General features: G+C 50.4%; 1 protein-coding gene across 4 annotated transcripts in view; it reads right to left on the bottom strand.

The window, feature by feature from the left end:
- BANP (BTG3 associated nuclear protein) overlaps positions 1-13241 on the bottom strand; it is a 128908-nt gene that overhangs the window by 64730 nt on the left and 50937 nt on the right. For 3 of the 4 annotated variants that reach the window (XM_025371079.1, XM_025371081.1, XM_025371080.1), the window contains exons 5-6: positions 12918-13034; positions 11063-11238 (exon numbers count right to left, since the gene is read on the bottom strand). In XM_025371079.1, coding sequence (XP_025226864.1) covers positions 11063-11238; positions 12918-13034 — 293 coding nt within the window. The remainder of the gene's footprint in view (positions 1-11062; positions 11239-12917; positions 13035-13241) is intronic. The other variant, XM_025371082.1, reaches the window with a different exon arrangement.

Below are 13241 nucleotides of genomic sequence, written 5' to 3'. Positions count from 1 at the left end.
CCCTGAAGTTGAACCAAAGTGAGGCTGCAAGAGTCTCCCCACCCCCGGCACATCCTCCCCTGTGGAAGGGTGGAAACCTGAATACCTCCCATGAGGGGCCGGGACCTAGGAGGGACCCCACACTATGCCGGAGTCTCCGAGGCCCAGGGCCGGCTACAGTCATGCCACCCTGGGCATCGCTGCCTCAGAACGTCTGTGAGCTTTATTCTGAAATGTTCCAAAATTGACTTTCCAGCTCCTACAAGGGCAGCCAGCCCTGCCTACCGGGCCAGGAAGCCTGGAGCACAGCCAAGAAGCCGGTGGCTGCCGGATGCTCCTAGTGTGCACAGTTCCCTCCACAGGCAGCCTTTCCCATTCCCTGAAACATAAGATTTCCATGAAATATCAGAGCAGGGCTGGTCACCCTGTCCTCACAAACACACACTGTCACGGGCAGGGCAGTGTGGCTGGGCTCTTGGCTGTAGCTAAGGATAGAAAACAGCTCTAATTTTTGGAATTCAGGACAGAGATGAGTAAGAAGCATCGATGCTCACAGGTGGTTCGGAAGTACAGGGATGCTGCTAGGAACATATACTCAGACGTGCATTTTTTCAGAACATCCATCAGTCAGCCACTATTACATTCCACCTGTATATGAGGAACGAAATGGAAACATGTGACCTCAAGACTAATGGATGGAGTCTCATGGCAGGGGCTGTCTAGAGGCCACAGTTAGAAAGCTAAGAGAATCCAACCTCCGGGTATTTTATGACTTTATCTACAAATCCTTATGGGACACCCAAGTGCCTGGCACTGGGTCTAAAGTTCGGCATCTAAGCCCGTGCTCAGGGTCACAGGCCAATGCCATTGAACACAGCAGTGCAGCCCTGGCCAGCAGCAGTCCAGTCAGGAAGCCATGGAGAGGAGAAGGGCGGCACAGAGGGGGCCTGTGAGCCAAGGCAGCAGTGGTCCAGTCTCTGAGATCCGAAGCCACACGCTGCTCACACCATGGCTAGAGATGGTCATGGACTCCATGGGACTGACGATTTAAATGGGAATCTGCAGGGGAAACCCAAGATGTGGGAGGACGGCAGCCGAGGCAGCTCTGGAGCACTGGCGCCTGCACCACGCATTTCCCAGCGCCACGTGCTTCTCCCACACGGACGGGAGGCCCCAGACACAGCTCCCCGCTCGTGCTGACCTTAGACCAGCCACAGATTTCCTGGTCAGATCTAACCTAAGGGGCTGAATCCTTCCCTGTGTCTGTCCTTGTGAAGGGAGGATTTTTTTAAATGTTCTGCCTTGGGGCCTGGGCAAGGGGCAGAGATTTGCTTGTGGCCCCTGGTGGCTGGGAAGCAGAGGCCGCGCAGGCCCAGTTGGCGAACGGGAACTGTCCCACTGCACGGTCTCCCTGACTCCTGCACCCGGGCTGGGCTCAAGCCAGGGCGACACCCTCAGATGCCATCCAGCGTGAACCGGGGCTGCGGGAATCAGCCTCGATCCCACACAGATGCTGTTCAACATGGGCTCCCAGCCCAGGCCAGCCAGGCCTCCTGGCAGCGCCAGTACAGAGCCCCAGGTAAAGGAGCACGAAAGGAGTGAAAGCCGTTGAGGCACCAGAGGAGCACCTGAGTACCTGAGTCCCTGCACAGCAGCCGCCCGGTAGCTCCTGGAGCGCGAGACCTCGGCCCTGCTCCTCCTGACTCCCAAGTGCCAGGGACAGTGGCCTGTAAGCGAACGGGGAGACAGGCAGGGGTACAGCTGATCTCAGATGAGAACGGGTGACCCCAAGCAGGGAAGGGGGAAGGAGCCACCCAGGGTAAGAACTCCAGAGAACATTCCAGAGTGGGGAGCAGCACCGGCCTGGGCCAGGAGAGGCCACGTGCTCCAGGAAGGTAAGAGAACCAGCGTGGCTGGAGCAGGGAACGTAGGGCAGCGGAGAGACAGGGAAGGGTGGAGAACCAAGCAGGGCCCAGTCACCCAGGCAGCGAGCAGCGTGGTCCAAGCTGAACTGGCACGGGCAAAGGGGACTGGCAGAGGGATAGGCAGAGGGGATGGGCAGAGGGCATGAGCTGAGGGGGCACTGGCAGAGGGCACAAGCTGAGGAGGCACGGGCAGAGGGCATGGGCAGAGGGAGCACGGGCAGAGGGGACGGGCAGAGGGCACGAGCTGACGAGGCACGGGCAGAGAGAGCACGGACAGAGGGGATGGGCAGAGGGAGCACGGGCAGAGGGGACGGGCAGAGGGCACGAGCTGAGGGGGCACGGGCAGAGGGCACAGGCAGAGGGGACAGGCAGCTGATTACAGGGCTGCTCAGTAATCCAAGAACGGCCGAGGACCTGGGGTCAGTAGGGCTCACAATGAGACCCACTGTCTTTAAACTTCCCAGCGTTCCTAGCACTGAGGTTCATTTAACGGGAACTCTGGGTAGATGAAGGTGGTCTCCAGCGACACCAAGCATCTCTGGACTTAGGACCTGGAGATCCCAAACACAGGACCCGAGGCAGGCAGCAGGAAGGGCAGCAGCATCCCATGCCATCGGCCTCCCCGACCATCACCCACCCACACCAGGACGTGGGCCATGCAGGGCCAGTGCGAGGACGGTGTGGGGAGGGTGGGCAGGGGCTCTCAGCTGTAGCCACCAAGCTGCTAAAGATCCTGACGCCTCTCTCAGGAACTGACAGTGCTGAAACACACTCAGCTGAGCTCTCTGTGGTGAGATAATATTTTTAAAGTAAACACTGGACAAGAGTTCAGAGTTATTTTTCAAGCAGTGAGTCGAAATCATGTCAAAGTGTCACTGAGACCCTCCAGGAGGGATGACGTGGGCTCTCCACGCCCAGACCAAGAATCTCCCTGACTTAGGGGGACAGTCGGCTCCTGGGGGGGCTGCCACCTGCCACCTCCGTCCTCCCCAGGCTCCCACCTCAAGGCAATGTCGGGGCAGCCGCTGAGCTCATCCTCTCGCAGGCTCAGGCCCCACCGAGGGCCGGTGTGCAAACGTCCAGACCCAGTGCACCCAAGGATGGCTGCGCCCTTCATCCCACACGGAGCTGCCCCAGCTCTGGGTGGCTCCTCCTGCACCACAGGTCACAATGAGCCCTCCCTCCACAATCACTGGCCTCATCCAGGCCTCAACACTTCTTCCTGGCCGTTTTTCAGCACTGCAGGAGACTCTGACTCTAGACTCTGCCTCCACCAGAGTTACCCAAAGGCCACCTGGCCTGTCCTCCCAGGAATCTCCCGCCTCGAGCGTCCAGCAGGACCCAGCTTGTGCCGGCCTCTCTGTGTTGGCGGCTCACAGCTCCACGCCCTGTGCTTCCTGCTCAGCAAAGCCACATTATCAGTGCTGACCCACCCGTCTACTGGTTCCCATCCACACCTCTGTCCACGGATTTCCTATTGACAACATCACTCCCACTGCACTCCTCTAAGTGCTAGAGATTTTCAGGCATGTTCTCAGACCAGCAGCATCAGCAGTGACAGGGAACTTGCTGAAAATGCTCATTCTCAGGCCCCACCAATCAGAGGCTGTGGGGTGGGCCCTGTTTAGCAAGGAGGTTCTGAGGCAAGCGGGTTCTGACCTGTACGAGGAGGGCCCCGTGTGTAGAGAGAGACCATGAAGGATACCACTCCAGGCAGGCTTCCCACCTCCCGTACAGGAGAGCACACAGGCCCGCTGAGCTCTGACGGGTGCGGGCAGCAGTCTAAGGACTAGGCAGGGGGCAGGCCCACGTCCCACCGCACTGAGGGACGGCCCGTCCTGTCAGGCAGGCTCCTGAATCCACACCTCCACCACTTCAGAGGCCTCATTTCCTCAGTCCTCACAGTAACTCCAGCAGCTGAGCCAGTCCACGATCCATCTCACGGGAAAAGTGCTCAGACGTCTGCAGAAATGAATGACCCTGATAGAGGTCGCAGGCCAAGTGAGAGGCAGACTGGGAAAGGAGGCAAACGCTCTAGGCCATGAGAAGCCCCTGCCTGCTAATGACCAGTGATTCACACATTTCCAGTGTCTCTTCCTAGAAAGCTGCCGATCCTCAAAGACTCAGAGTTTAAATGAGGCCTTTTCTGCACTGACATGGAAGGCACTGTCTCATATCTGCTTCCTGATATAATCTGCTGGATTACTGGACTTTTATATATTCAGAATTCCCTACTGGGGGTAAAAAGGGAAACAAAACAATGATTTAAAAACCCCAGCCTGGAATCTGTACTGTCAGACCACAGTGAATAGTTATTCATTTATCCTTTTTTCTTAGTCAGTCTATAGAAAGGAATTAACCAATAATTGAAATAGTCTTTTTAAGATCCCTCTCTCTCCTACTTTCACTTGAATGCTGACTTCCCAAGAGCAGATGAAACAATTCCGATAAATGTTAGTCTGTGTGTTGTCCAAGACCAAAGCCCTAACTTCACACCAACACCCTGGGAAGTACAGTTCCATGGTCATTTTTCAGGCGATGGCTCAGTATTCCTGTCCCTGGGATTCCACACGTTAGTCCCCTGTAGTCACAGAGGTGACAAATGCCGGATTTCCGTCTCCGGCAGGACAGTGAACAGATCAGAAGGCCATCCTTTACGAGTCACTGGACTGCAGGGTTGTTCAAAGCCTTAGAGCGTGGTGTTAATTTCCACAACACAACCAACTCCACAATTCAGCTCAAGGTCAGCCTCACCATCTCCAGGTAAGTCTTCAGAGAACAGATTCATGTTAGATATGCCATCCCTGTCAAAAATTAATTTTCAACTGGCTTTTGCAAAGGCTTACTCAAGCTGTTTATGAATTTCAAAAGCAACTCTGCATAATGGTTCCAACAATGGATAACACAGAGCAAACCCACGTAGAATTCAAACCTAAAGGCAGCCCAGGCTGCGTGGTTACACACATCACAGCTCAAAATGATTCCGGAGCCAGGACATGATTAACTGTAACTGTCAATAATTCATCTCTCCTATTCAAGGTGGAGAATAAGAATTCTATGTGGAACGCATGAGACATTTTATCTGTTGGGCTCCTCATCATTATTTGCCCCACAAGAAAATACAACGTGTTGGGGTATGCCAGGATCCTGGGGGATAGGGACACCCCATAAAGGTAAGGCCACATTTGTCCCAAACACGCCAACTCTGGCCATCTACTGGCTAGATGTCTACGATGTCACATACGGATGCTTCAAAAGAACCTCCATTCCCATCAGGTACTAGTGGATGCTTAATGAATACTTGGGATGGGAAAAGGGGAGCAGAAAGATTAAAAGGGGAGGGGAGGGGAAGAGAGGAGGTGTCCTGAACAGCAAAAAGTCCACACGCCTGGAGGACAACTATGAAAACCAGGTGGGCTCCTGATAGGGTGGCCTCGCTCTAAAATCAGGAACTTTATGATTATGTGACATCGTATTTGAGAATTTTAGACATCTGTAACACTGACATTCCACAAACTACACATTACAGAGGCTTCCGTTTAGAAATGGAACACCATACCATTTTCTTTCAAAATGCTTTTTTGGTGTGGGCTGCTTTTATTTTGCTTTGGTTTTCTTTGAGTGGGCTGTCTTCCATCAATAATTCTGTTGTAAAGATTTTGCCTATAACGCTTAAACATCTCTTAAAGTGAAAAATAATTTAACCCTGAGTTAAAAGGATCCTGCGCCTCTGGGTCACGCAGAGAACCCGAGTCCAGCACCAGTCGGCGCCTGAGCTCTGGAGAGCTGAGCGCCTCTAGCGCCTGAGAAGTTTGCTCTCCAAGCGTCTGGTCTCACAGGGCAGGGATGGGAAGGAATCTTTCCGGGTGGAGGAGGTGGTGGGGAGGAGTCTGGGTGAACTGCTGACTGCTCGGCACCAGCACAGTCATGGGTCAAGACTGCTCCCGACACCTCCATCCTGGGACACAGGCTGTGCATCCAGAAACTCAACCCAAGCTGCTGAGACACCATCAACCCCACTCACTTCCCCAGACTGCCCTTCTGGCCGCCCTGTGGCACTCAGAGCCACGACTGTTCTCACGCTGCTGTCTCCTGCTTCCCTTGGTTTTACTGTGGTCACTCATCTATCTGCAGCCCTATTCTTATTAGCAATCACCTCAGGACTGCCATGAAAAAGTGTTACCCTGTTACCTCACACATACAGCACTTATGTTAAAACCAGAGAAGATGAATTCTGTAAATAAATGTTTGAGGAATGTTTGTAGCTAAATGTTCTTCTTTCCATGTGCACAGATGGCATCCCACAGACTGCAAGGTCTGTGAATCTGACCACACAGCACAGCATGGCTACGTAGCTACACATTCTCTTTTCCACGTGCATGGCTGACATTCGTGGACTGAGGTCTGTGAATCTGCACAGCACAGCGTGGCTACATGTTCTTATTTCCACGTGCATGGCTGACGTTCCGTGGACAGCGAGGTCTGGGAATCTGACCACACAGCATGGTGTGCCAGTAGCAGCTGAAGGACGGCCGCAGCTGACAGCTCTCACAGCTGCCCAACTCGCCCAGCTGTGCCTCACCTGCCTTCGCCAGCATCACCAAGGGCTACCATGTAAGTCATTCTACTAACTGGGATGTCCATGGGACCAACTCCTGGCAATAATTCAACTAGAATTCAATGACAATCCTTCCCCACTGAAATTAAGTACCTAACATTTTACGTGTAGGATTTTGTAGGAATTAGCAAATGCATACACAGCAGGAATTTAAACTCTTGATTAAGAACCTAACTAATTCCCTTAATGGACAAACAGATCCCACTCTAGGTCCATTTTAGCTCAACTTGTTTCTCTAACTCAGCCGGCAGCTTAGTCATTGAACGATGGGGCCCCACACACTTTCAAGTACAAAACAAAGCTATGAGCACACTAAGACCAAAACTACTGACAAAAGGCAGGCACAAGAACGAAGACACAGTCTACCGTTCCCTGCTTTCAACAGTCAGGAGCTACCGTCTTTCTTATTCCAATGAGACACAGTCTACCGTTCCCTGCTTTCAACAGTCAGGAGCTACCGTCCTTCTTATTCTAATGAGACACAGTCTACTGTTCTCTGCTTTCAATAGTCAGGAGCTACCATCCTTATTCCAATGAGACACAGTCTACCGTTCCCTGCTTTCAACAGTCAGGAGCTACTGTCCTTCTTATTCCAATGAGACACAGTCTACCGTTCCCTGCTTTCAACAGTCAGGAGCTACCGTCCTTCTTATTCTAATGAGACACAGTCTACTGTTCTCTGCTTTCAATAGTCAGGAGCTACCGTCCTTATTCCAATGAGACACAGTCTACCGTTCCCTGCTTTCAACAGTCAGGAGCTACTGTCCTTCTTATTCCAATGAGACACAGTCTATTGTTCCCTGTTTTCAATAGTCAGGAGCTACCGTCCTTCTTATTCTAATGAGACACAGTCTACTGTTCTCTGCTTTCAACAGTCAGGAGCTACCGTCCTTATTCCAATGAGACAGTCTACTGTTCTCTGCTTTCAATAGTCAGGAGCTACCGTTCTTCTTATTCCAATGAGACATGGTCTACTGTTCCCTGCTTTCAACAGTCAGGAGCTACCCGTCCTTCTTATTCCAATGAGACACAGTCTATTGTTCCCTGTTTTCAATAGTCAGGAGCTACCGTCCTTCTTATTCCAATGAGACACAGTCGATTGTTCCCTGCTTTCAATAGCTGGGAGTTACCGTCCTTCTTATTCCAGTGGAGTGTCTGTCATGACAAACGGAATTACCTAAATGAAAAAAACTAGAATAAAATGACATGGTATCTTTGCAGTATAATAAACTGACTCCAAATTTGATATAAAACAGCATGTCAATTCACACAAGCCATTTGGAATTCTTAAGAAATAACTATTTTGAAATCTGTGGTTCTCTAAGACTTAAGGCACTTAAATACTTAAACGAGAAGCTAAGAACAATCTGTCTCCTGCGGCTCCTGATTCTTATCAGAGCCTAAAACAACTAAACAGAAAGACAAGCGCACCCCCCTTTAGCACTTCTCATATTCCTAATGCTTTCCCTCGTAGAAACTCACTGATTCACCGCCTGCCCAGATGCTCTGGGACAGAGGGGCACAGGCAGGAAGCTGCTGGCCCCATTCTCGGCACATTCGCACCCCCATGGAAATGGTGAAGAGATGACACCACCACGGGTTGAGAGTAAATCTGACATCAGAGACATTAATGGATTGGCTATTTTTCCAACATTTACACAGACAGCAATCATTTAAAGATGACTTCCTCTGGGTGTCATTTTCACCAAGCCACTATGCCAAATAAGGCAGCTCAAGCAGATATTTTCATAACACCGACCCCACTGGGATAGACATTCCCAAGGACAGAGTCACTGAAAGAGATATATTACAATAAATGTTTCCTCCTAATGGGATGAGAAAACAGAATGGCTCGGGATGATGACCTCCCCTTCAAAACAAAGTCAAGTTGAAGATGAGAAAAAGTTCTGCAATTCACCCCAATCCTCACAACCTGTGTTGTACAACAAAATTATGTTTGATGAGGACAATCAGTGGCAAAAACGGCTATGAAGTCTGCTCAGAGCCTTTGCTAAAGAAAAATGTCTTACACAAAACATCAAAAGAACTTAAAAACTCAGACACAAAGAAAATTTGTATTTTTCCTTATAGATACAGATTAATATTAAGCAGGCTCCAAATTTGGTATCTTCTCATAAGTTCATTTAGATTTTTTTTTGTTTTTATGACCCTGGACTCCCCAGAACTACCAAGTTTTGTTTTTTTTTTTTTTGCCTCAGCTAACACAGTTTAAATCAAACAAACATCAGGCCTGAAAGGGGTGGCCAGATCTATGTGGGGATTTACACAAAACCCACATCGAAAAATAATTAATTACAACAATTAGTCTGTCGTTACTGCAATGTGATTTTCAATTTCCATGAAAATGAAATCAGGAGCACCCCTCCGTTCCTCAAATTCAATGTGTGAAAAACTCCATTGCCCTGACCCTGCAATTCCTACATACACAAAAACCTGCATATCAATTCCTACATACACAAAAACCTGCACATCAATGTTCACAGCAGCATTCCTGACAACAGCACCATTCCTGACATCAGCCAAAAAGTGCAAACAACCCAGATGTCCATCAATTGATGATGGATCAACAGAATGTGGGCCATCCGTACCTCGGCATATCACGCAGCCATGAAAAGGAACAAATGCTGGGGCAAAAGCTACAATGTGGGTGACACTACAGGATTCCATTTAGAGTCAAGGTCCACAACAGGTACATCCACAAGGACGGAGATGAGTTGGGTGCCGGGACTGGAGGCTGGGAGAACGGAAAGTGACTGTTGATGGACACAGGGCTTCTTCTGGGGGTAATAAAAAATACTCTAGAATTAGTCTGAAGTGATGACTGTACAACCTTGTGAATGTACTAAAAACCACTGAGACGTATGCTTTAAAACGGTCAATTTTATGGTATATAAATTAGATCTTAACTGGAAAAAAAAAAAAGATCAGCTCAACCTCTCTCTCTTCCCGCCATTCTGCCATCTGAATCCTAGCAATCTGTATTAGGTAAAAGTCAATTTTTGTGGAAAACATTGTTTTCGATGTTTCAGATAAGGTAATGAGTCTTCCTAACAGGAAAACCTTTGTTCAGTAGACAAATCAACATCGAGTTGCTAGGAAAAATCAACAACTCAGACGCAGAAGCAGAAAAAACTGGAGATCTTCCTAGTAAGTAAGGAAAACACATGCTTTACAACTCCACGCACAAAGCTAAGTCTGTTTGGTTCTTTCTTTTCTCCTTACTGTAGTAACTGACAGTCATCTGGTCACTTACGGATGAAGGGCACACAGAGGCTCTCCGGGGAAGAGGGCTCTGAAAGGCACACTGGGCAGGCCGAGGGCCAGGCGGGAGGGCGCCTCAGAGCCCTGCAGGAGAGAAGCCCCGACTAGGAGTCCAAGTAGGACAAAGAGGGTCACATCCTTCTAGATCTCAGAGGAAACGGGCAGTGCGTCATGGACCCCGTGGAAGCTGTGTCCTGCCTCTGCATCCTCTAGCCCAGCAATCTGCCTCTGAGAGCCCATGTCCAGACACGGATCCAAGAGACATGAAAAGACAGCAGGCCAATGCTAGTTTCAATAATGAAAGCTTACAGGGAGCCATCCCTGGAAAGCATCCAGACCTGATGAAATAAGCAAAACTGGCTAAAAGCGACTCTGTCCATCTGCACTAACATGGAAAGATTTCTACCGTGTAGGGGAAAGAAGTGAGTTATAAAATCTTATGAAATGTGCACAAAAAAAAAACACAAAAGGTTTAGAGATCTCAGAATGGTGGAATCACAAGTTATTTTCCCTTTATTCTTCTTTTCTTTTGTACCTTTTTTTTTTTTTTTTGAGACGGAGTCTCTGTCACCCAGGCTGGAGTGCAGTGGTGCAATCTCAGCTCACTGTAACCTCTGCTACCCGAGTTTAAGCAATTCTCCCGCCTCAGCCTCCCAAGTAGCTGGGATCACAGGCACCTGTCACCATGCCTGACTAATTTTTGTAGTTTTAGTAGAGATGGGGTTTCACCATCTTGGCCAGGCTGGTCTTGAACTCCTGACCTCATGATCCACTTGCCTCAGTCTCCCAAAGTGCTGGGATTACAGGCGTGAGCCACTGCGCTTGTCCTATACTGTATCACTTTTTTTTTTTTTTTTTTTTTTTTTTGGAGACAGAGTTTTGCTGTATTGCCCAGGCTGGAGTGCAATGGCACAATCTCAGCTCACCGCAACCTCCACTTCCCAGGTTCAAGCGATTCTCCTGCCTCAGCCTCCCAAGTAGCTGGGATTACAGGCACCTGCCACCACGCCTGGTTAATTTTGTATTTTCAGTAGAGACAGGGTTTCTCCATGTTGGTCAGGCTGGTCTTGAACTCCCAACTTCAGGTGATCCACCTGCCTCGGCCTCCCAAAGTGCTGGGATTACAGGCGTGAGCCACTGCACCCGGCCACTGTATCACTTTTTTAAAAAACAACTAAATTAATTTCTAAAAAGCAAAACAAACAAACAAAAATCCTCCTGCTGCTCTGGCCAAGGAAAGAAGACGCCTGGGACGCACCTTCTGAGTTCAGGGTGATGAGGGTGACGTTGCTCCCAATGCTCTGGCTGCCCGCCTGTCCGCAGCTGGACACCGAGTCGCTGGCCTCCGAGCCGCTCTCCCCGTCTTCATGGTGGCTGTCTTCTTGGCCCGGCACCTTCACCACAATGGTGTTCTGCCGACGCCCAGGCACAGCGCTGAACGGGAAAAAAACACACCAACCCAGTGTGGTAAGAGCCACAAGCAGCACGCGAAGGTCAGTGCTTTCCTTATCACAAGATCTAACTCTGCATGGACCAGTGGATCACACAGCCTTCCCAGACCGCTCTCTCTACCAAGATTAATAGCAACTCCATAGGAGAAAATGGCCCGGGGCTAAACGAAACTGCATAAAATAAAACTTAACCATTTAAAGAAAATATTTGTATCACAAAAGAAGTAAAATCATAACTCACTGGGACTCAGGCCTAGTATGCTGCCTTCTGAGTTCAGCAGTCAACCTATAGAATGCTGGTAAGAGTCTTTTTTCAGGCGAGGTTAAAGGAAAGACTAAATCAGAAGACTGTGCCCAGAGGCCTGGGTCAATTCGATCCATGCTGCTGGGCGTGCTGGAGATGGCTCCGCCTCTGCAAAGCAAGCAGCACTCCCAAGTATGCCCACAGGCAAAAAAACCCTGAAGGGGCTTAAAAAACCCACTGAGATCCCATCGGAGCTGCCATCATCCCAAGGGCTGCTGATGTGGAAAGACAGAACCACTAGCAAAGCAGGGCGAGGCCAGCTCCACAAGTGCTCAAAAAAAAGATGATTTAGAGACTTACTACTTCCCTTTTTTAATGACCCTTTCAACATCCCCTACCGTGGACTGCTATGCACCAGAAGAGAAAGGACCACAATTTCTCTATTTGCAAAGTCAAAAAAAAGGGGTGCTGAAAACACTGGCCGCACCCAGAGGAGGCTGCACTCTGCACTTTCTGGCCTGGGTTCTCCAGAGCGCTGTCCATGCTGAACCTGATCTCAACACTGGCTATCTGCCCGGCTGACCTCAGCGCAAAGCCCCCGAGGCACAGCTGACCCTGGCACCTCCTCACCACCCATCACCAACTCCTCTCCCTTCACCCCACGTATCAGACCCTCGTGACCACAGCTGCAGCCCTGGAGAACTGAGCTAAGACAATACGGAAAGGGGACGAAGCTGGAGGAGGAGCAATCCACAAAGGAGACTGAGAGAAAAAGCAAATAGAACTTTGTGAAGACACAGATGGGAAAGAAAAAGCAACAGCATCCTCAGGGGTTCACGCAGCCCTAAGGGGCACTCCTGGGGAGAGCAGGGCCCGGATGCCAGCCGGAAGCCACTGCACAGCCTTCCCCTCACACAGGGCAGGGATGGCGTCTTCTGTCCACTCCCACCTCTGACCCAAGTTCCGTTCAAAATGTCTCAAGAGAAAAAGGCATAAGAAAAAAGTCATAAACTCAACATGCCTGCACCACTTAGCAATCGTGGGAGAGGGCGTCTGCTTGCCTGACACGCTCTGCACAGACAGGCAGACGTGAGGACCACTGAGCTAGGTGGGAGGATGAATGCTTTCACTGACTGCTGTGAGGAGACAGAGCCAGCCCCCTCCACAACCCCAGCCAGCACGAGACACAGAAGTCCCCGGCGGCAGCTGCCCCCTGGTGTGGCTGGACTCAGCACTCAGCATCACCCAGCCTGCCCTCCCCGACCTCAGAGAGCTGGGGCGGTGCCTGTCAAGCTCAACCCTGTGACCACAGAGATGAAGTGCGTGCTGGACTGTGCCCTGGCTTGGGGACGTTGACTTATTCTCACGGGACTCCTCACAGTGGCAGGGAAAGGTGGGGTTGGTTTCGTGCTACTGACTTGCTAATGACATTTTCCAGGGAATCCGGTGCCCTGTTGCTCAAGGGGTCTTCCATCTTGGCTACAATGGCGTTCTGCCGATCATTGTTGAGTATTACTGTAGTCTGGGGGACGACGCTAGGGAACAAAAGAATCACAAAGAAAAAGAAGGCCTTAAAACAACAACATTCATGGTAAGAGCACATAAGAGTCATTCAACACAGTCCACTCCCAGGGACCCGCAGTGAGGGGGAGGCCTAAGAGTCATTCAACATAGTCCACTCCCAGGGACCCGTCCTGAGCGGGGAGGAGCCCCAAACGCTAAGGAAGAATAAACTGGAGATG

This window comes from Theropithecus gelada, chromosome 20, assembly GCF_003255815.1.
Source record: "Theropithecus gelada isolate Dixy chromosome 20, Tgel_1.0, whole genome shotgun sequence".
In the NCBI taxonomy this organism is placed as follows: Eukaryota; Metazoa; Chordata; class Mammalia; order Primates; family Cercopithecidae; genus Theropithecus; species Theropithecus gelada.
Note: the sequence above shows the minus strand (reverse complement) of the source record. Positions and strands in the feature narration are given on the sequence as shown.